General features: G+C 38.2%; 1 protein-coding gene across 44 annotated transcripts in view; it reads left to right on the top strand.

Moving 5' to 3' along the window:
* Positions 1–22,256, top strand: part of MAP4K4 (mitogen-activated protein kinase kinase kinase kinase 4) — a 192,414-nt gene extending 170,158 nt beyond the window's left edge. For 24 of the 44 annotated variants that reach the window (XM_053923629.1, XM_053923641.1, XM_053923630.1 and 21 more), the window contains 9 exons: positions 1,541–1,658; positions 1,980–2,150; positions 7,550–7,693; positions 12,046–12,180; positions 15,289–15,389; positions 16,994–17,167; positions 17,698–17,857; positions 18,614–18,753; positions 20,638–22,256. In XM_053923629.1, the coding sequence (XP_053779604.1) occupies positions 1,541–1,658; positions 1,980–2,150; positions 7,550–7,693; positions 12,046–12,180; positions 15,289–15,389; positions 16,994–17,167; positions 17,698–17,857; positions 18,614–18,753; positions 20,638–20,721 (1,227 nt within the window). In that variant the 3' untranslated portion in view covers positions 20,722–22,256. The remainder of the gene's footprint in view (positions 1–1,540; positions 1,659–1,979; positions 2,151–7,549; positions 7,694–12,045; positions 12,181–15,288; positions 15,390–16,993; positions 17,168–17,697; positions 17,858–18,613; positions 18,754–20,637) is intronic. The other 20 variants (XM_053923631.1, XM_053923642.1, XM_053923632.1 and 17 more) reach the window with 1 other exon arrangement.
* Positions 22,257–23,216: the final 960 nt, after the last annotated feature.

Consider the following 23,216-nt stretch of genomic DNA (forward strand, 5'->3'; position numbering starts at 1 on the left):
TTCATTTGTTTTCACCAACCCTGTTAAAGGATTTTTTCCTTGAAATACACAATCACTCAGAGTTGAAGAAGAGGCCAAATGTTTTTCTGGGAAACCTAGACATTTAGGATGTTAAACAAGAAGGTCTGAATGTGCTTTTAATGTAAAATTGTAAATGGGAAACCCTGTGTACTCATACAAAGGCTTGGCTGTGGTGCTAGTCTGAGTGCTAGTTGAGTGATTCTTTGCTCTTTGTAATGGGGCCATGCACCCCTAGCCCCCTTCCTACCATTGCAGTGACAGAGTGCACGTTGAGCACCCTGTTACTGAATTAAACAAGTGATTTGATTTCATGGGAGCTTTGATTTAAATGGATTTGTCTAATAATTGAAGGAGGTTAAAAGTGGCATGTAGCTTTAGCCAGTTTTGTCAATGTGAACATCTAGCTGCTGGTCCTCTTGCTTCTATTTTGGTTCCCCTTGTTAGAAAGAATCAGAATAATCCTCTCCCCTTGAGGAGCAGGGATAAGTCCACTGCTTCCAATGCAGGCCTAGCATCAGATTGGCCATGGGCTGGATTGGCTACATTGTCATGGGAGAAGGGGAGGAAGCCTGCAAGCCGGCAGCTCTGTCAACTGGGGGGCAGAGACCCTGGGAGCCTAAGAGGTCATGGGCTCAGGGCCATGGTGACTTGAGCTACCCACATAGGAGAAATGGTATAGGATGGAAGCATCTGAGCAGACAAATTCTGTTTCCTCTAGGTGATGTATCCCACCTGCACTCACACTCCTCCTTATATTTATATTTCAACTGTGCCCCGTTTTGCTCTAATGTACAGTATTTACTATAACCCTTAACTCACTAAACTGGCAAATTTATTTTTCTGTTTGTTTTGTTTTTAATTGTCATTACATTTTCACTTAACAATTTGTTTCACTTTCTTTGTGGGTTTTTTTTTTGTCTTAAGTTACATTATTAACCAAAACTCCAGTGCTCCTAAAAAAGCAAAGGGATATGGCTTTATTTTATCACTTGCACCATTCACTACTGAGCCCTGTTTGATAAGAGTTATGATGATGCATCTAAAATGATGGGAGCCAAGCTTCTGTAGCTTTCTGGCAAGAGGCTCACTTTATAATAAGTAATAGAAAAATTAAGAACTGCCAAGTTTCCAGCATCGATTAATTGGACTTTTTTGGACAGGAGAGTAAATTCAGAAATTAGTGAATTGAGATCAAAACATTTCAAACCTCCTTTAAGAGTTGTCATTATAATTACTTGTTTAAAAAAAAAAACAAACTAGGAGCAAGAGTGTAGGTTTTATCGGTAGCATGCAGAACATCCTGCTTTGGATGAGCAATGTTCCTGAAAAGAGACGTAAGCGATGTGTTGTTGAGAGTGTTGGGCACGTGTGGAAGCACCCTCAAAAGTGTTTTGGAGGGTGATGCAGGAGGGATAGGGGTTTGTATTGGGAAATAGTACAGTATAGGACTGGGTTGAACTGTTTTAATGTTTATCTTTTTAATGTCATTGTATTAATAAAATTGAAATTTACATTGCAGACTCAGTCCGCTAGTAGCACACTCCAGAAACACAAATCTTCCTCCTCCTTTACACCTTTTATAGACCCCAGATTACTACAGATCTCTCCATCTAGTGGGACAACAGTGACTTCTGTGGGTAAGTAAAGCAGCAACAAGAAAGCCGCTGACCAACAGGATTTGATTACTTTGTGTTGCTCCCTCCTGTGGCTTAGGCATGGCACGGTGGCCGTTGCAGGTGTAGACCTCAGATATTCAAGCACCCACCCCGCTTGCATTGCCTTATTTGCAGTAGCTGCTTAGTTGATTTCATTTTTCCATATTCATCGCCTACAAGTTTTTATTTGTGTGGACAAAGACTCAGTTATGACACATGAATATTTCCTCAGTGTAGTGAGGAGGGAGGCAGCCATATTGTTGGTGTGGACAGAAAATAATTTCAAGTGTACTTGTGTTTTAGTGGGATTTTCCTGTGATGGAATGAGACCAGAAGCCATAAGGCAAGATCCCACCCGGAAGGGCTCAGTGGTCAATGTGAATCCCACCAACACTAGGCCACAGAGTGACACCCCTGAGATCCGTAAATACAAGAAGAGATTTAATTCTGAGATTCTGTGTGCTGCCTTATGGGGTAGGTATCTTACCGCTACTCTGGCCCTTTTATTTTTGTTCTGAATGGTAGGCTGGTCTTTTAGAGAAATACTGTTTCGGATAGTTTGGAGATTTTTGAAGAGCTGTTGACAGGCACAATGGCAGACATCTGAGCTCCCACCACTGGTCCTCCTGTTCATTCAGGCAGGTACGTGTGCATGCTGGCACGCATTCCAGCCATCAGGTGTTGAAGAGAATGACTCATCTCCATTTCTTGTAAAGATGGAACATAAAAAGATGAGAAAAGACATTTGATTTGGTCCGTATTTATAAGGTGAATGGAGAAATTTGTTGAATTGCTTTTCTTTAAATGTTTCCATTTAATGTTCTTTCTTGCTCTTTGTGCCTTGGGCCTGACATTTAAATGAAGCTTTTAAAAGCAGTCTGCCACGGGCCCAGTTTGCAAAACGGGGTTGTAGAACCAACTTTACCTATTGAATCCTTGTGTTTGTGAAGTGTCTTCATAACCTAAGACACCAGGAGAGGAGAGCTGGCCATGCACAGAACTCTGACATCTCACTTTCTAAAAGTTACTTTTCTGTCACCCGCTGGTCTGTCCCCTCTTTCACTTCCACAGATATCCTACTCTTGGACTGACATTTTTTCTTCAGTCCTTGACTTTGTTTTTATTTTCCTCCTCCCCAAACTCCAGATCTGCTGTTTTTGTCAGGGACCCAGCTCCTTCTCAGAAAAGTTTCTTACTCCCTTGACATTGCAAACACAAATGGATAGAAGACACACAGTTTGTTCATTGTTTTGAGTCCCCAGCGCATTTTCCCTAACATGTATTTTCTGGAACATCATCAATGGCCTCTGCATTCCCCACAGGGACTGAGCCAGCTCTCCTCCTCTGCAGCCGCTCACTGTATCCAAAATGATCAAGGCCTAGGACCGCAGCATCCACCTCCTCACCCTCAAGGTGTTCCTCATCCTGTTGCTGAAGAAGGGCCACACATTTGATAAGCTTTCCTCCTAGTCCACCTTCTGGACTGCATCTGTCCACTAGCCCCTCTCTTGCCCACCTGTGAGCTCTGCTCGGCCTCACTCCTAAGGGTCTGGGAAAGTTTTCTCCACCTGTTGCAGACATACTTACAATCTCTTTTATTCATTGAGTTCTGGATTTTTGTCCTTGGTACTACTGGGTATTTTAAATCCCCTAATGATAGTAAGGACTTTTCTTTACTAGCCTTCTAGATAAAGGAAACAATAGCCATTTGGGGGACAGTTGGGATCACGTGAGAGCAGCGGCACAGCACGTCATGTCATGCTGCTGCTGCTTGGGGAAGGTCAGCTGTGATCCTTTTGAGGGGCTGAGTGCCTTTTCTGTTCATACAAAGGCCTGTCATGGGGGTGTTTATGTCATCAAAAATGGTTATATTATATTCAGTGTAGAAATACTAATAAATATGTTAGTTCTTAAGAAATTGATGTAATTTTTGTCCAGAATGTTTGCACTGGCAACAGTTTTAACACTTATTTTATATTCCTCGAATGTCCTGTAAATTGCTGGGCCCTATTTTATGTGCCATTAACTGATTTCTTTAAACTAAAATTATTCTTTTTCCTAATTAACTTCTGAGTATCTTGAGCCTGTGTTTTTAAAAATGGAGTGAAACTTTTCATTTTATCACTGTATTAAAAGAAGAGATTGGGAGGTGACTTAAAGTTGAAATGTATTTCTATGTCGTTGTGTTTAAGTTGCTCCTTGGCTGGGGCACAGCGGTGGTGGCTTTCCTTAAACTGCTTGTGATAGCTGTTAGGAGTTACCTGTTAAGTTAAAAAATAAGCATCTTACAGACTTAGACCTGGGAAAGTTTAAGCCTCTGCTGGGAGAGCTATAGCCAACAAGAGGAGAAAATTCAGAGGACTCTGCTGTGTTATTTTGAAATGGTAAAGTCTGTGCATTTACATTCTGCTGCCTATTGTTACATCTGTCAGTTTTTTCTGTACCTTCCTGGAAAATGCTTGTAGCAAGCATTCTTTTTAAATCACTTTATCTAATTGACTTTTGTTTTGTAAATTTGCTGGGTATTTATTATATTTTTTTAATAAGGCAATTTTCCTATTCATAGCCAGGGTCATTTTGAACATGATTGTTTCCATTCTTACATTTATAATGAATTGTGCTCAGTTAATTATAGTGCTTTGCCTATAGTACCATAATTTATCAAATTAAAAGGAAATTTTAAATCACATGTTACACAGCTCATAGTCATTTTTTCCATCAACCTGCACCAGATTCCTCTGAACTGTACAATTGCAGTTCCTAGTACAGCTTATGTTTGAACAGTTTGCAAAAGTTTAATTATATCTAACAGTCAAAAGTTTTAAAAACTGTGTTTATAAAAAATTATTGCAGCACACAACCTAATTTTTTTCAAAGGCCCATAATTTCCAAGGTTGTTATTTTCCAGTGACTGACTGTATTCCTTTGACTGCTAGCACTCGGTACTTCACAAAATTACACAGCTCTTAGAAATACATAATGGAGAATTAGAAAGTAGGGTGCGCCAGGTATCTGCAATTTTTGTATATATGAAAAGACTTGTTTAGCTTTATCATTTTTATTCCTTTATTTTTCCTTATTGTTAAATTGTGATTGATACTTGAATGCTGTTTATTTTTAGAAACCACAAATAATAGAAAGATTCCACAAGCCTCATGGTTTGGGTAGGTAGTACCATGATTCTTGATATAGATCTTTTTAGCTACTGGTCACTGAAGAGTGACCAGGAAAATTCTGAAATACTACTTGAAATAAAACCTTTGGAATAGACCCTCTGTCTGGTGGCATCTCTGTCAGTTAATGTTTTGTTTTATCTACTGCAAATAATTTTAATTTTCCCTTTCCCAAAAATTCCAGAGGCCTCCCTCAAATTTTCTGGAGCTAATTTTTTTTTTAGCTTCAGTAGTACTAAAAAATTAGTACTACTAATTTTTTGTAGTACATCATGCTCTGACAAACTGCCTCATTAAAATAGTACTACACAGAAGGCACCTATGATTTGGCAGAGGTGTATGTTGGGCAGGATGCTCTTTTAAAATGTATACTGTTTCTACAAGGGCTACTAGGTGAAATCTGCATTGTATGTCTAGTAGATTTTTAATGGGGCTTTTATTGGGTCACATTATTACCAGAAATTGTAGATGTTTGTCTCTAGAAATCATGAGGATTTCTGTACATGTTCTACATTTTTTTGAGGGTTCCAGGGATGGTGTTGTGTTAGTTTTGAGCCTGCAGTGGCTTCGGCATATCTGTAGCTGTCGTCCATGTATGCCTAGCACTCTGTTCATTGCTAAAGTTCTTACTTGAGTTCAAATAGCAGAGCATATGACATTTCAGGTTCCTGGTTTTCCCCAGGACTGAAAAGGTTCTTCCAGTTTCCTCACTAGGATTGCTTGGATGGGGTTTCACCTGCTCATTTAGGAACAGGCATACAGCTGGGAGAGTGCTTGAAGGGTGTTTTCATATTGCCTTCCCAATTGTTCATTTGAAGTTTTTTTGAAGTAGGGTGTGTATGAGGGGGAGACCCCCCCAAAACGGAATTTATTTGTAAAAAAATTGGGTATTCTCACATGTTTAAACTTCAGTCACCTTCAAAGTACTCTCCATTTGATGCAGTACACCTATTGCGATGTTTTTTCCACTGCCCAGAACAGATTTTGAACTTGTCAATTTTAATGTCTTTTAGTGCTTCTCCTGTTTTTTATTTTACCTCTTCTACATCAACAAAATGTTTCCCTTTGAGGACTTTTTTCATCCACGGAAACAAACAAAAAAAAGCTGCTGAGGGTGACATCGGGTAAATAGGGAGGATGGGCCTGGGGGTGGGAAGGGTCATGCATTTTTTATGTCAAAAACCATCGAGCACTTAGCTTGGTGTGGGCAGGTGCGCTCATAAATCACCCATCATGAAATGAGCAAATGCATTAAAAGAGTCTTCAAAAAAATTCACCGAAGCCAAACGCAGCCTCTTAGAACAACTCCAGATGGCACACTGACACGGATGGGTTCCCAGAACTCTCATCAAGGGGGGGATGCCTGTACTACAAGGGGGCCACCCTCCAAAAGATAAATCCCGTTTTTTGGGAGGTCTCCCCTTGTATACATGTGTACATGTGTGCAATAAAACGTGGATGATGGGGTTTAAGAAATACATACTTTGTTCTGTATCATTCCATCTCCTTGAAGATATTGACTGAGCAATTACTTTGTAAAAGTATAGATACTTTATTTCTTTTCTCAGTGATTTTATTGCTTGGTTTGGGAATCAGTGCCAATGATCAAGGCTTTTGTACCCTCTTCTAATACAGAGCGTGTAGTTTTTGTAGTACACTGAGGAAGAGAGGATTTTTAATGTGCAGTCATGAGAAAGTGGAAGGGAGTGTGTTGTGGCAGCCTCAGTTAAGGTCTCTGTCCATCAGAGACCTTTGTTATAAGGTGGACAAAGCCTAAAGTAGAGTGCAAGCAGAGGAAAGAAAAAGTAGGTCTCTCTTGTTTTGGTGGTCAGTTTGGCTAGTTTGAGGAAGCGGTTATGGGAGAGGATGGTGCTGTTGATAGAAATGATAAAGGTTGCATGCTGGTGTCAGTAGAAGTTTATAGCAGGTAGAAAGCAGGGACGGTGGGGTATGAATTAGTTAGGAGTTCATAGTTCCGAGGTGCTGCTCCAACAGATAGACAAGACAGCAAAGGAAATGTCAGTATTTAAGGAGAGAAGTTGGGGAAGTGAGGGGGGAGGAGAGGAATGCAGCTTGGGAGAGTATAGAGACACTCAGCATAGTCAGAAAGCCAGCATGGGTCCCATGGGGAGGTTGCAGTATGTTAATATACCTGAGAAACTGAGTGACAGAGGACAGTGCATTTGTTTCTTGATGATGGAGAATAGTCTTTAAGAAAACCTTACACTGAATAATTAAAGCCATATCAATCGTGAACTATTAAGCATTTAATGGCTGTATATATAATAGCCATTCCAGTGACAATAATGACAGATAAAGGAAGCATCAGAGATCATAGTATGAGACAGTTTGTTCAGGTGTCTACTGTGGTGAACAAGATGCAGAATCTCTCATACCAAGGAGATGGTGAGCTCAACTGAGGAAGCACAGGAACTGGTGGAATGTGAATAAAGTCAGGGGCATGAGGCTTGCTCACTTTCTCCTTTATGTCCTTTTTTATGTTAAATTATTTCACCATTACTTCTCTATGGTGATTTGTTGCAGGTGTATTACTTTAACCTTTTGCTGTTCTAAGCATTTGCTTTTGTGGGTGAGTTAAGGAAACCACTCTGCCAAGTATGTGGTATTATCCTTTCCATACAACCAGGCTATCTGCCAAGCACAGTGTAAAGTTTACCCCTTTCTATGTCCTTGAAACAGGCGTGAATTTGTTAGTGGGTACCGAAAGTGGCCTGATGCTGCTGGACAGAAGTGGCCAAGGGAAGGTATATCCTCTGATCAACCGAAGACGATTTCAGCAAATGGATGTCCTTGAAGGCTTGAATGTCTTGGTGACAATATCTGGTAAGTATTTGTTTGATGAAGCATGATTATAGACTGTTTAAAACATAGTACTTCCGAGCACTAAGATTCAATTAACTCATTTTCTGAAGTAATGTCTAAGTAAGATACGCCTGTAGGGTGATTTACAGTAATATGATAGGAAAATGTACTCAGATGGGACCCACATGTGTAACTTAACCCTGGGGTTCCTCTTAAGAGCTGTCTTAAGGCACAGGAGGGTGCACTTTGTAATTGACATCTCCTGTGTGATCCATAAGCTGCCCTCTGTTGGTTGCTGGGTTTAATTTGGCTCATCTAATGCATAGGGTTTGGGTTCACTTCCTCCTCTGGTATTCTTTCATGCAAAAGAGTCTATTCCATGCCATGATAGTAGAAGTAATGTATTTTCTTCTTACATCAACTAACACTTAATTTAAGTTTCTTTTCAGAAAGCACTTTTTGAATAAATTATATAATTAATATTCATTATTTAGAAAGAAACTACTATAGAAAAGCAAGTAGGAGAAATAAAAAGTGAAAGAACATTTACCCTGGCTGGTGTAGCTCAGTGGATTGAGGATGGGCTGTGAACCAAACGGTCACCGGTTCAATTCCCAGTCAGGGCACGTGCCTGGGTTGTGGGCTGGGACCCCAGTGGGGGCAAAGTGAGAGGCAACCCCATATTGCTGTTTCTCTCCCTCTCTTTCTCCTTCCCTTCTCCTCTCTCTAAAAATAAACAAATAAAATCTTTAAAAAAAAAAAAACATGTATTGACTTTTCATTTATTGACTTTCAATCTTTTAAGTACACGCACACTCAAAGTACCCGCTAAAAGTACAGGGAAAAAGATCTGTGTAAAAATGGTTATGCAATATTTCAAACATCTAGACATTAATAGTGAGAAAATATAAAACCCATGTACTAACTAGCTGGTTTTAGCAGATGTTAAAACTCACTGTTGTACAGTTACCATACCCTGTCCCTTCCACCTGCTCATGGTAACGACTGTCCTGAAATTAGAGCTGGTATTGTTGATCCAAACCGTGTAGCCTGCTCTTCCAAGTCAAACAGTCTTCCATTATACCTGTCTTACGTGGCTACCTAGTGTTTCTTTGCATAGATGTAATAATATATACTTACTCATCTTCTGCCGTAAGTCTTACTAGTTTATTTTTCCCCCTTTTTGGTAAACATTTCCCACAAATATCTTTGTAGCTTACTTTGGCCATACATATCCATGTTACATAGATCATAATTTCCTAATAATTTATATTAGTGCTGGGATCCAAGAATATGCAAAATTAGCAGACTTTAAATAGGTCTTATAATAACCAGCAGTGATTTTGATTTAGTTATCTGCTAACTCAAGCTTGTTATATGTGTTTACATATAACAAACTTTTTGCAGTTATTTTAGTTTTCAAATGGGCTTTTGGTTGTAAGTAAAGGTGTTTGTTGAAATGCAAAAATTCATTGCACTTACATGAGAAAACAGAGAAAACAACCATTTAAAATGAGAGTAGGTTCTGAAATAGGAGGAAAATAACTCTGCAACTAAAAGTGACCTAAACTTTATTTTGTGATCCAGTGAACAAGATGATTCATGGGGATCAACAGTCAGCTGATACCAGTGATAATTTTTTGGTCTAATTTTTTGTATTCTTTTTTCATGGCTTTACAGTCATAAAAGTAGTATATGTCATCTGTAGGAAGCTTCAAAAATAGAAAAACTTGGGAAGAATAAATGTCATCCTATCTTGGGGATAACTCCTGTTAATATTTTATTGTGTTTTCTTCCCTTTTCTATAAATGTATCTCACAATATGGGAATAAACCCCTACGCATAAAACTATGTGGTCTTTGATTCACTTAACATATTAAATATTTTCCACATTCAATATTTTCCCAAATTCTTAAAACTTAAAAAGAAGTATAAGACATAGTACAGAAAGTCCACAGATTATAGTTCAATGAATTGTCACAATTAGAATTTATCCATGTGACCCCAACCTGGCGAAGAAACAATCCAAGCACCCCAGAAACCTCCCTCATGTTACCTGCCTGCCACAGATAGCCCTCCCTTTCCCCCAGAGAGAAGCATGGTCCTGACTTTAACACATTAGATTGGTTTTACTTTCATTGAACTAAAGTCATATAAATGGTAAAATGGTAGGTATTCTTTTGTGTCCGGCTACTTTTTTAAAAGTAGTTTTAGGTTTACAGAAAAATTGAGCAAAAAGTATAGACAATTCCCATATTTGCCCCTACCCACTCCCAGTTTCTCCTGTCATCTTGCATTGGTTTTATAGTACATCTGTTAAAATTGATGAATCAATTATTAACTAAAGTCCATAGTTTACACTAGGATTCAGTCTTGCTGTTATACATTCTGCGGGTTCTGACAAATGCATAATTATCCACCATTACAGTATCAAACAGACCTCAAAGCCCCTAGAAACAACTGATCTTTTGTTACTGTCTCTGTATTGCCTTTACCAGAATGTTATAGTTGGAATCATACAGCATGTAGCCTTTTCAGACTGTGTTTCATTTCAAATTTCCAATTGCTTTTACAAGTCTATAGGAAAGCAGTTGACTTTCGTGCTTTAATGCAGTGTCTTGCAACTTTGCCATAGTCACTGTTAGTTCCAGGAATTTTTTGCTAATTGTTCGGCATTTTCTACCTACATAGTCATGCCTTCTGCAAACAAAGGTAGTTTTACTTCTTTCTTCCCAATCTGTAAACCTTTTATTTCCTTTCCTTTTCCTGTTACAGAGGACATTCAGTGTGATGTTAATAAGAGTGGTGAGAGGGGACATCCTTCCCTTGCTTCCTGATCTTAGGGGGAAAGTGGTTTCTCAGCATTAGGTATGATGTTAGCTGTAAGTTTTTGGTAGATGTTCTTTATCAAATTGAGGCAGTTTCCCTCTATTCTGTTTGCCTATAGAGTTTTTTTTTTGTTTTTTTTTTTTTATCATGAGATGAGTGTTGGGTTTTTGTCAGATGTTTTTCCTGCATCTATTCATATAATTAATAGGATTTTTTTTTCTTTAGCTTGTTGATGTGTGTGGCTTCTTTACTTAGCATCATTTTTGGGGGGTTATTTGTAGCTGTATTTTGTTCCTCTTTATTCTTAAAATGACTGCATCACAATTTGTTCACTTTTCCTGCTGTTGATAGACATTCCCATTGTTTTCTGTTTTGAGCTCCTATGAACAATGCTGCTATGAACATTCCTGTCCACGTATTTGGGGGATCATATACACACATGTATATTAGAGAAATTACGGCATCATAGCAGGATATACATATTGTATATCCTACTTTAATGGATAATACCAACCTTTTCGAAGTGATTCTGACAGTTTATGACACTAATTTCTGAAATTTCTAGTTATTCCACATGTCTCCTGCTTTCAGTATTAGTGCCTTTTTTAATTCTAGACACTGAGAGGTGTATGAAATTGTATTTCATTATGGTTTTAACATGCATTCATGATTGACTATTGAGAGCAAGTACCTCTTTATGTATCTATGAGATAACTTCTTTTGCCTATTCTAGTTGCTTGCCCAATTTTTCTTTTGGGTCATCATCTTACTGATTTATAAGAGATCTTTACAAATTCTGTTTGTGAGTCCTTTGTCAGCTCTGTAAGTTGCACACTTCTCCAATTTATGGCTCGCCTTATGCTGGATTCGGGTCTGTTGGGTGATTTATTTGACCCTTGTGCTGTCAAATGGTAAAAAACGGCTGTCCTGGAAGGTTTTGACAATCAGGTTACATAACATATGTGAAATCATCTTATAGGCTCTGTTGATTGTATTGTTGTGAAGGTATTTATTACTTTAGTTTATTGATACTATTTGTGTATATAAGTGTGAGTTCTTTATTCTTTTAAAATCTCTCCTTTTAGCTCTGGCTGGTGTGGTTCAGCGGATTGAGTGCTGGCCTGCAAACCAAAAGGTCGCCAGTTCGATTTCCAATCAGGGCACATGCCTGGGTTGCAGGCCAAGTCCCCAGTTGGGAGCATGCAAGGGGCAACCAACTGATCCACGTATCTCTTGCACATTGATATTTCTCTCCCTCTCTTCCCCTCTGCCTATAAATAAATAAAAGAATGAATGAATAAAATTCTTTAAAAAATCTTTAGCTCTATAAGTTAAAGCCTTTTAAGGCTGTCATATTACCTTATGATAATTCTTAGGTTTCAAAAGTCCATCTGAATAACTTGAATTGGGTTTCTAGTAAAATTGATACAAAATGATTCCCTTAGGAGGTGGCATTTGTTGAAGTTTCTTTTGGTTACTATTGTTATTGACTATGATAATTACCTTTGAATATGTGGGTAAAATATTTCTATTTGTTTTGCTAGGCAAAAAGGATAAGTTACGTGTCTACTATTTGTCCTGGCTAAGAAATAAAATCCTTCACAATGATCCAGAAGTTGAGAAGAAACAGGGGTGGACAACGGTCGGGGATTTGGAAGGATGTGTACACTATAAAGTGGGTGAGTTCCAGGAGGGTCATGAGGGTTTTGTTTTTCCAGGGTTTAATTAATATTTCATTTAAAATTCACCTGTTCTTTGAAGCTTTTAATAATAAATTTGTTTCTGATACATGTAGCTTATTACTATTATTTACTGTTATATTTCTAGCCACCTTATAATCCTGAAAACTCATCTAGACTCAGGTGCACCTTTAAGCATAACACAGTTTATTCCTGCTGCTCACTCTGTCCTCCGTTTGTCTCATCCATACAAGCTCATTTTGTGAGAAACTCTCTTCACCCTTTGTCTTTGACAGCTCACATTCTTCTGTGTAAGATGTGGTTCAAAATAAACTCCTTAAGAAAGCCTGGCCAAAGGAAAGCCAGTCTATTTGGAGTTCTCCTTTGTGCTTCAGGCTTATTCTCCATTTAGAAGACTGAGAACTAAGGACTCTGAGTCCTTGGCAGTCTGATAGACGTATGAGAATTTGCCCCAGGAGCTATCGCCGTCATTTTGGATTAAGAGCACTGTGCAAAGCTACTGTGCTCTTAGCCAGTAAGTGAATCTAGCTGGCCAGTCAGTGTCACATGGAAACTGTGTTTTCTTCTTTGTGGCATGCATGCCATGGTTCTCATGAAATCAAAACAAAAAAATGTGTGTGTATAAAAATTATCGAAACATTAATACAAGATGTTGGAAATAAAGGGAAAATAATGGAGCTTAGTCAAATTAAAGTTTTATGGGAGAGGTTATATATTCTAATGTATCATTTTAAATGGGAAAATGGGAAGTTGAGATGATCAACCAATGGTCTATATGTACCTAAGACTTATTAACATAAGGGGCCTATTGAACATTGATTTCTGCTTAGATGATTTTTTTCTGTTTATGAAAGTGTATACTATAGCTCTCTGCTCCTAGGGATGTTACAGCTCTTGACAGTATCTTCTTGTTTATGTTATCTGCCTACAACCCTCAATTCATTGGTTAATAATGATTATAGGAGCCACCCCACTATTGGAATGATTCTGAGTGGTATCAAAAAGTAGTACTGTTTCCTTGGTACAGATTTGGGGATTAGGATTTTCTTTGTTGTGTTTATGTGAAACATTTTTATTTTTGAGAGAGAACTAAAATCATCTAAGGTTAAATTGAATGAAAAAGCTCATAAGCAGCTGAAATGTTATGAATAGATTATCCTACAGAGGGAACTAGAGGCAGGGAAATTGTTTTTTTAATCAAACAAAACAAAACAAAACAAAAAACAGCCCAGCAACCCTCAGGCCTCTCATTCTTGTAGAATGAATCGCAAACATTTTCTGGAGATAATGAATGTATGATACCATTCATTTGTTATCTTTACACATTTAAGAAACTGTATTCAGTTTATCAGGACCTGTGCTGTACTATGTAAGCAGGCATGCTATTTCAATTTATATTTAAATTAATTAACATGAAATAAACTTTAAAATTTATTTTCTCATTGGCATGAGTGCATTTCAAGGGCCCAATAGCCACATGTAACTAGTCACTATCATGTTAACAGTACAAGTGTAAAGCCTTTCTAAAGTCACAGAAAATTCTATTAAAATAATAGCACTAGTTTTGCCCTGGCTGGTGTGGCTCAGTGGATTGAGTGCCAGGCTGCAAACTGACAGGTCCCTGGTTTGATTCCCAGTCAGGGCACATGCCTGAGTTGTGGGCCAGGTCCCCAGTTGGGGGCTTGTGAGAAGAAGCCAGTGGATGTATCTCTCTCACATTGATGTTTCTCTTCCTCTCTTTCTCCTTCCCTTCCCTTCTGTCTGAAAGTAAATAAATAAAATCTCTTAAAAAAAAAGAAAAGCACTAGTTTGGACAACGTTTTATAATCTTTTCTGTGTTAATATTAATGTTAATGATTTACTTGTAAGTGACAATGTATGGACTTTAACAAGGAGAGGTATCAAGTTAACAAGCCATCTCATTTACAAAGGAAGAGTCAAGTCATAGTGTGAAATTAGATAACTTATAAAGAAACTGGAGGGTCTGATCAGACTAGTAAGTCATGTGCTCAGGGCACCTCAGCGTGTCTGTTTTTAAGCAGAGTTGCGTAGCTGTGAGAGAATTAAAACAGCTGTGTAAAGGAGGAATTTATGTGTGTGCGTACACTGTGGGGTGTGCATGTGTGTGTTGGTGCACTGCAGTGTGTATGGGTGTGTGAGCGTGTATGTGCTCATTGAGTCATTGTGTAGGTGTATATACACATGTATGCATGTGTGTATATGTTGAAGATTTTCTTTTTTAAAAAATTTTTAAAGATTTTGTTTAGTTTTAGAGAGAAGGGAAAAGGAGGGAGAAAGAGAGGGACAGAAACATCAATGTGTGGTTGCCTCTTTTGAACCCCCTACTGCTGACCTGGCCTGCTGCAACCCAGGCATGTGCCCAGTCACTGGGAATCGAAATGATGACCCTTTGGTCCATAGGTCAGCACTTAGTCCACTGAGCTATATCAGCCAGGGCAGATTTTCTTTAGTACTGTTCTTTTGGTATAGAACTTTAGGTAGGATCCTAGCAATTAGATCCCTTACCTCTATAGATCAAGAAGTGATTTGAAGTGATACTTGTTCTTATACACAGAAATAGATGGAATTCACACTCAGTCAGTGAATATTTTGGTATAGACTTCTATGTTCCTCAGTCTGTAAGCCTCATGCCCAACTCAGAAGAAGCCATGGGGGTGATTTGACCTTTTTGTGTGATTCAGGAGCTTCTTGACTGATGAGTCTCATGATTATCCTTTTCAAGTAATAATGATCCCTTGAGACTTTGGGATGGTGTGCCTGGCATTGCCCTTGATAATTAAATACTTGGAGTAAAAGATTAGGAACATAGTGAAAGTACTCAGTGGTAGTAACCAGAGTATTGGTATTGGGTCCCACACAACTTCAGGAACCGTGGGAACAGCCTGTATTACACATTAAAGAACTTGGGAAGGAAATTGTGGGGCTTGATCTTGATCAACATTTTTCTCTTGTTTGTTTCGATGAATCAGTAGAAGTCATTTTTATAAAATTTGTGAAAGACAACCAGAAGAATTTATAGAGTTCCATGTCGATACTGACTTGTGTTTCTCTTGTTTGTTTTTTCAGTAAAATATGAAAGAATTAAATTTCTCGTAATTGCTTTGAAGAATTCTGTGGAAGTTTATGCATGGGCACCCAAGCCATATCACAAATTTATGGCCTTTAAGGTAACAACATCAAGTGCACTTAAAAGTAGCATTAATCATGCACGCTTGTGACCAGGGAATAATTTTAAAAGCCCTGAACAGTTAAAACTGATCATTTAAAAGTTATCAACTAATAGAGTGTTCAACTTTTCATAAGAAAGGCCATTTCTAATGTCATAGCCTAGCTATCTGCTTTCAAGTCCTCAGAGTGTGAGATGAAGAGAGCTGAATGTTGTACAGGCACTAACCAATGTGCCAGTACGCAAACAGAGGAAAAGACAAAATAACACCACCTCCATTTAATAAGCTGACCTTGACCTTCCACATAAAGTCATGGATGTGCACATACAAACTTTTAGATAACAAAAAGGTAGCCAACAATAGACCGCTTTAAGGTGTATATATTCAAGAGTACTAATCAAATTTAATGTAATTAATTTAAATTTGATTTAATTGATTAACTTAAGGTATACATTCAAGAGTACTAGTTAAATTATAGAAATTCTGAATGACAAGAGGAGTGAATAGTATTACAACTTCAATAGAAAAGGAGATTAAAATATGTATAATATACCACTTTTGTTTGAAGAAAAAATTGTAGAAAAATATTAACAGTTATTTTATATGGGTATTTTTAATATATTTTTATAATTTTTGAGTTTGTACTAATATAAATTTATGAAATTTTTAATTTAAATGATATTAATATGACATTAGATACTGTAAATAACTTAACATCATTTCTAATACTAGGCACAAAACCTTGAGCACAGTCCCTGGGACTGTTTAGTGGAGGGTAAGAAATTAAGACTTTTTCATCCAAAATGATTCTATTTACTTAAACTTTTAAAAATAGTTTTGATATATTTTACTGAGGATAATCTTGAATTATTTGGAAAATTGACATATTTAGATTGCTTATTCCTTGATTCCCAGTTCAGCAGGCTAAATGGGATTGTCACATTTGCTTAAAAAATAAATCTACGTATTATTGAATGAAAGTAATTGGTAATAAATTACAGTTATCTTCTGAGATCTGCTCTTAGTATATCCTATTTTTTACAGGTACTGTACTAGTTGCTTTTAACACCTTATTTCAATCTGTCTTATGAGCTGTAGGTACTAATATTAGTGAAGAACTAAGACCACACAGGCCTTGTATGTTATAGCCTTTCGTCACTATATCATTCTAGTCAGAATGAAAGTAGAAGACTAATAATGTCAAGTGTAAGTCAAATAGTTACTGTGATAACTATACTGATAAAAGTCTCAGTATGTGACTCCTACAGTTCCTTTCCTCTCTGTGCATTGTCTGCATCTGAATAGTTGAATAGTATGCTATAGAAAGTCCTGATTATTTCACTTTCATGCTTTTCTCACCAAGACGTACAACAGAATAGTAAGTGACAGAGTAGAATTCTTGGGCTAGGTTGGGAAAATTTGGAACATGGCTTCTGAAAGAAGTGTTTTCTAAATTCTCGTTAACAGACAAAAGCATGACAAATTAAAGATGTATTTTTGCCTTTGGTTGTAACTTGGACCTGGCTTCTCTAGTTTGACCTGTTACAAATGAGGTCTTTATCTCTTTGCTTCCCTCTTGGTTACTTGTTTGTACTTGTTTGTAGTCGTTTGGAGAATTGGTACATAAGCCATTACTGGTGGATCTCACTGTGGAGGAAGGCCAGCGGTTGAAAGTGATCTATGGATCCTGTGCTGGGTTCCATGCTGTTGATGTGGATTCAGGATCAGTCTATGACATTTATCTACCAACACACGTAAGAAAGAACCCACACTCTATGGTTGGTTGACTGGCTTCATTTTGTTTTGACTTTTTCTATACTCTGCTTAGTGAACTAACACAAGCAGGGATTCCTTACTTCCCCTGGTGTAGGGGTGAGTATTTAAGTGTCGTGCCATTGTCATGGCTCCATGCTCTCAGACAAGTGGAAATCATCCCTTCTGGCTCTGTGAAACCCTCGTGAAAACCTCCCAGCCCTGGCTTGGACTAACATGGGATAGATTGGGGCAGTTGCTGGTAGGTCAGAAAACCCCTGAGTTGGGAGTGATTTGAGGAACATAATTCCTTAAATGGAACCCACAATCTTAATATGTTCCAAGGACCTCAGAAAATGTGTATTCAGAGTGTATGACCTGTAAAAGGTAGACTTTGGGCTATAGATTGCATGGATTTTCCAAAATCTTACCCAACTGCTGTGTTTATCACTAGGAATATGAACTAGTACATTCTCCGAGACAGTCTTACTGAGCACTTTTACAGGATAGAAATAGCCACAAACCTGCTTCTCTGTACTTTGTTCCTGTTCTATAGATCCAGTGTAGCATCAAACCCCATGCAATCATCATCCTCCCCAACACAGATGGGATGGAGCTTTTGGTATGCTATGAAGATGAAGGGGTTTATGTGAATACCTATGGAAGAATCACCAAGGATGTGGTTCTGCAGTGGGGAGAGATGCCAACATCTGTAGGTATGTATCTGTCAGAGGAGAAGGCAGCATTTGTAAAAGTAGAGCTTTCTCTAAAACTGCATGTATTTATCAACAGAGTAGTTGGTAATAGGTGGTGGAAAGTTAGATTGTAGACCATGGGACTATCTTAGAACAAAATCCAAGTAATTATTTAACACTTTTAAAAACTCTTGTCATTCATAATCCTTTATTTAATCCTTACGGCATTCAGGGAAAGTAGGACAGATGTTGTTGTTGCCTGATTGTGGCAAGTAAAGGAAGACAGAGAAAGGTATGTGATCGGCATCTTGCAAGTGGCAGAGCCACAACCAGAAGCACAACCTCTTGTGTCCTGAGGTGCATTCATGAAGAAGGGTGCAGGGATGGTAGTGGGTAGCTGACATTTTCATGGCCTTAAGTTTATGTCCTCAAACTGTTTTGGTTTTGTTGCAGTTAAGTCACTCTCTCTTTCTAGTTGTCATTTCTTCTTCCTGCCTTCCCTCATTACTGCTTTGATGAAAATATGAGCGGTAAACTGTAAAGTTATTGGGTCATTGCTGAAGGCAAGTGAGAAATGCCTCAGGGAAATTAATAGATTCAAGCATTGATTCAAATTATAATTTCCCAGGATAGACCAAAAGTTTACTAAGTTAGAGTTCCTTAAAACAAATATTCTTAAATGCTAGACATTTGGGGAGGGGGGTGTATTATATTATCAGCATCTTTTCATGGCTGTTTCCTTATCTTTGACAATATGTGTTTTTGCCTCTCAAAAAGCATATATTCGATCCAATCAAACAATGGGCTGGGGAGAAAAGGCCATAGAGATCCGGTCGGTGGAAACTGGTCACCTGGATGGTGTGTTTATGCACAAAAGGGCTCAAAGACTGAAATTCTTATGTGAACGCAATGACAAGGTAATGGTGTCCTCAGATTCTTTTTTAATTGCTACTGTCTTTTAGCAGTGGTTTATTTTTCATGGAGTTGGGTGAAGCTTCTCCTTAGGGTTTTGATAGATTGTGAAATAATTTCATCAAGGAAATTTTTAATAGTGGATATTTAGACCTATTTATGGGGTTTGGGAATATATATATAATATATATATGAATATGTATATATTATATATATAATATATATATGAATATGTATATATTTTATATATATATATAGCTCTATATATAGCTCTCTCTCTCTCTCTATATATATATATAGCTATGAGGAAATAAAGACATTCTCTCTGTAGAAATTATCATACAGAGTCTTTAAAAAACCCCATTAGGTGACCTGTGTAGACGGTGTTTGGCTTAGGTATAGGGAAGGTTAAAGCTGCCAGGTTTAGGTGAATGGGGTTCTTTTGTGATTAGAAGAAACCACCCATGCAAATTTGGGTTGGGTAGAAGGTCCCCCTCCCCTGATATGTATCATAAAGATACCACTTGTTAGTCTACCCTTTAAGTAGTACAATAATTTCACAGTTTAAATGTCAGAAATGCCCAAGAGTATAAATCATTTTATGCAGAAACACAAGTACCTCTTGTAGCTGAGACCCCAGGGCATCCAGGCCCCAGTGTAAAAACCTTTCTTCTTCAAAACTGACCACATCCTTGTTTAATCCTTGTTCTACTCACTCTGCAGGGATTCCCTCCCAAAACCAGCTTTGGAGTAGAGCAGATAGATGGCTAAGGGTGTTGACTCATCCCTGTCTGCTTTGGGAAGGACATCAGAGGGGGAGCTGGTCTTTGCCAAGCCCCATGTTCTCTCCTGTTCCTTTGGATAAAAGCATGCCTTACTCCCTGAGGCAGCCAATTGCAGCCTTAGAAACTTACCTCTTAAGAGCATTTCCACCTCTTGCTTCATGTGAAAATACAGTGAAAGTCTTAGCAACCAGCCTGTAGGTTGACTTCTCATATTAAATGTAAAATTTTGACATGACAGAGGAGAGCAGTAGATCTCTGCTTTGCAGCTGTTCCTTCTGTTCACCCAATTGCATAACCCACACTAAAGCTATGTGACAACTAACCCACTTTCTCCTGCAATTCAGAAGGCCATTTACTAATGGAGTAACATTTCTTTTCCCTACATAATAACTCCCAGACCTTTTTCTTTGAAAATCCATACAACTTTAGACCTTACCCAGGATTTTACCAGCTTTTTGGCTTATATTTTCCAAGTGGATTTAATGTGGCCATAAGTATATTTTTTGAACTTCTGTTATTTAAATAATTTCATCACTCATGATGTCATATTCCTCAAAGTATATTACACTTGATCTTAGCCAAAAGGCCAAGAAGTGGTATATTCCTCAAAGTATGCTAATAAAAGATACAAAATTACTGTATGGAATAATAAAATAACTAATAAATTTTAGCTTAATTTTTTAAAAGAAAAGTTAGGTTGCTAAGGAGGTAACCTAATTACCTCCCCATTGCTCACTGAGTTTTCTAAACACATTTATCTTTTAGAAGGCATTTGCAGTGGAGGTAAAAGAAATGACCCAATTACAGAAACTTTTTTTTTATTTTGAAGTTCTCACTCTGACAATGTATAAAGAGTTATTTGACCAGTTAGCCTTCCTAGTTGTAATAAAAATTGGCTACAGATGATCACTCCTTATGAATGAAAAATTGACATCATCCCCGATTTTCTTTTGAGAAGAACATTTTGATTTCAGCTTCTGCTTATGGAGATGTAGATGTTGTTGGTGGCTTGGGGTTACCTGCCTGGGAACCACAGGAAGCATTTCTTCTTCAGGCAGTGTTGTGTTTTCACGGTAAACCCCACCTTTTCTCTTGCTCTTGCAGGTGTTCTTTGCCTCTGTTCGGTCTGGTGGCAGCAGTCAGGTTTATTTTATGACATTGGGCAGGACTTCTCTTCTGAGCTGGTAGAAGCATGGCAGTGAGGATCGCTGGCCCCACAGTCTTCCAGATCCTGAGAACTTGGAATTCCTGCAACTGGAGCTCAGAGCTGCACCGGGGCAGTCCAGGACAGCCGTGTGCGCAGACACCGCACGTGGGGTTTTCTCCTTTCCTTCCCATTCTTCCTACCAGTTTATCCCCCATATTTTTTTTTTTTTACTCAAAAATAAATCAAGGCTGCAATGCAGCTGGTGCTGTTCAGATTCTACCATCAGGTGCTATCAGTGTTTTGGATCGAGCATCAGGCCAGAAAGCAAACGCCTTTCCTTCAGCTCCAGAATTCCTTGTCTCTGAGTGACTCTGTTGTTTGGGTGTCTGAAGGTGGAGACCGTGAAAATGCCATTGGTTTGTTGAAAGTGGGCACAAGGAGGTGTAGAGTGGTGGTCTTGATGAGCAGTTTGCTGAAGCAAGAGCAGATTTAATATAGTAACATTAACAATGTATTTAACTGACATTTCTTTTTTGTAATGTGACAATATGTGGACAAAGAAGAAGGGGCAGGTTTAAGAAGCTAATATTTATAAAATGTGAAAGACACAGTTACTAGGATAACTTTTTTGTGGATGAGGCTTGGGAGGTAGGGTGGGGTGGGTTAAGGGTGTCCCATTTCATTTGGATTTTTTTTTTGCCTTCACCAAGAACTCAGTCATTTTTCTGTATACCAGGTTTTGCCTAAATCATGTGCGGATGGTTCTTCAAAAAAAAAAGGAAAAAGAAAATGTGTGCATTTGTCTAATGGCTAGAACTTTGTTGTGTGACAGTATTAGCACTGCCTCAGTTAAGGTTTAATTTTTGTTTAAACCTAGAAGTGCAACAACAGTTGTTTTACCACAGTCTGCACTTGCAGAGGAAAAATATTTTTTTCCAATCACGTGTTTAATTTTTTTGCCTACCTCATTGTTTTTAATGCATTAAGAGGTGGTTTAGTTTATATTTGTTTTGGAGGAAAACATTAATGTTTAATTTAATCTTAATACCAAAACTATCAGGTTGAAGTTTGACTGTTATTTGTCACAGGTCTCAGTAGGCACACCAGAAATTGTCTCTGAAGATGGGAAATGGCCATAGGGCTTCATCATGCTGACTGGTGCAGTCTTCTTTCTAAGTGTAGAGGGCAGAAAGCTTCATTTTCACATACTCATCTTAGTGGTTAATAGACCACGGGAGCCTACAATATAAGAGGCCACATTGTTCTCAGTTCAGGGTTTGGTAGCAGACAGGTGGTCATATCAGAATAGTCACACAAACTGTTCATTTTGCAGGAACCTTTCCAGGAGGGCGAGGGTTATTTCCCTTTTCTAAAAATGCAATGCACTAAAACTATTTTAAGAATGTAGTTAATACTGCTTATTTGTAAGGCATCATCTTCCCTTGTTTTAGGTGTAATATCAAACCCCTGGGTTTTCTTGTTCTTTGACTTATTCTCTTGTTCTCTCTCTGTTTTTTAAACCAACTTTACTTCATGAATATGTTCCTGCCATTGTAATAAATGTCTTGGGTGATAATTTGTTTCTTGGCTCCATGGTCACTCGATTCCTCTGAGGGTAGCAGTCTCTTGGGAAAGGAACGAGGCTCAGCATCACGATTCTGCCATCTTCCTTTTTCTTACTGGGTTCTGAGTGGGAAGACTTTATGAGGGCAGCTTTGAACTCTGTGCACCAAACAGAAGGTTAGTGTTTCATAGGCATAATCTTTCTTTATGGTTAATTTTCTTTGATAACATGAAGATGGGGAACTTGTCTCCCCAAAATATAAGTCACTTGCACCTGTTTGCCAAGGCTGTGCCCAACATTCTCATCTTATTTGGCACCCATTTTGACTACTATTACTCTCTCTCTCCTTGCTCAGCATTCTTGCCAAAGGCTATTCTTTGAATTAAAAAAATCTAGTGAAGAAGATAAATGCACTCACAAATGTAGTAACAACAGCTGGTTGTACATATCTACAAAGGCAAGGTACCCTGAGAAAGCTTTTCTTTCTTTTGGAAGAACAAGGTGATAGAAATGGTTTGTCCATTTGTATGACTTTGGAGTAATGCTAATACCCAAAGTAGAAAAAACTAGTTCTTTTCAACTAATTTGTTGTTAACATAACGAAGAAGATTGAAGAGTTAATCTCACCTTTGGAAGGGGACTTTTGAGATAGACCAGATTCTATCGTCACAGGACTTTACTCAAAATCAAGTCATTGCTGGCAATTTTCTACCCGCTTTGGCTTTTCAAGTAAGATACAGTGTGCCACCATGAACGCAGGTGTGCACCAAAAGGAGGAAGAACTGGATGGCTGGGTCCATTGTGGCCCCTTCCATGGCTTTAGAGAGAGGTGAAAGTTGGGCAGGTATCTGAAAAAGTAACTAAACTGCTGATGTCAAAATGGAGGTGATAAAAAAGGGAGAGGCATCACAGTCTTAATTTTCCACAGACTTGAACCTCAGTATCGGTAACACAAGGGGTGTCATGCAGGTA

This window comes from Desmodus rotundus, chromosome 5 (assembly GCF_022682495.2).
Source record: "Desmodus rotundus isolate HL8 chromosome 5, HLdesRot8A.1, whole genome shotgun sequence".
Lineage (NCBI taxonomy): Eukaryota > Metazoa > Chordata > Mammalia > Chiroptera > Phyllostomidae > Desmodus > Desmodus rotundus.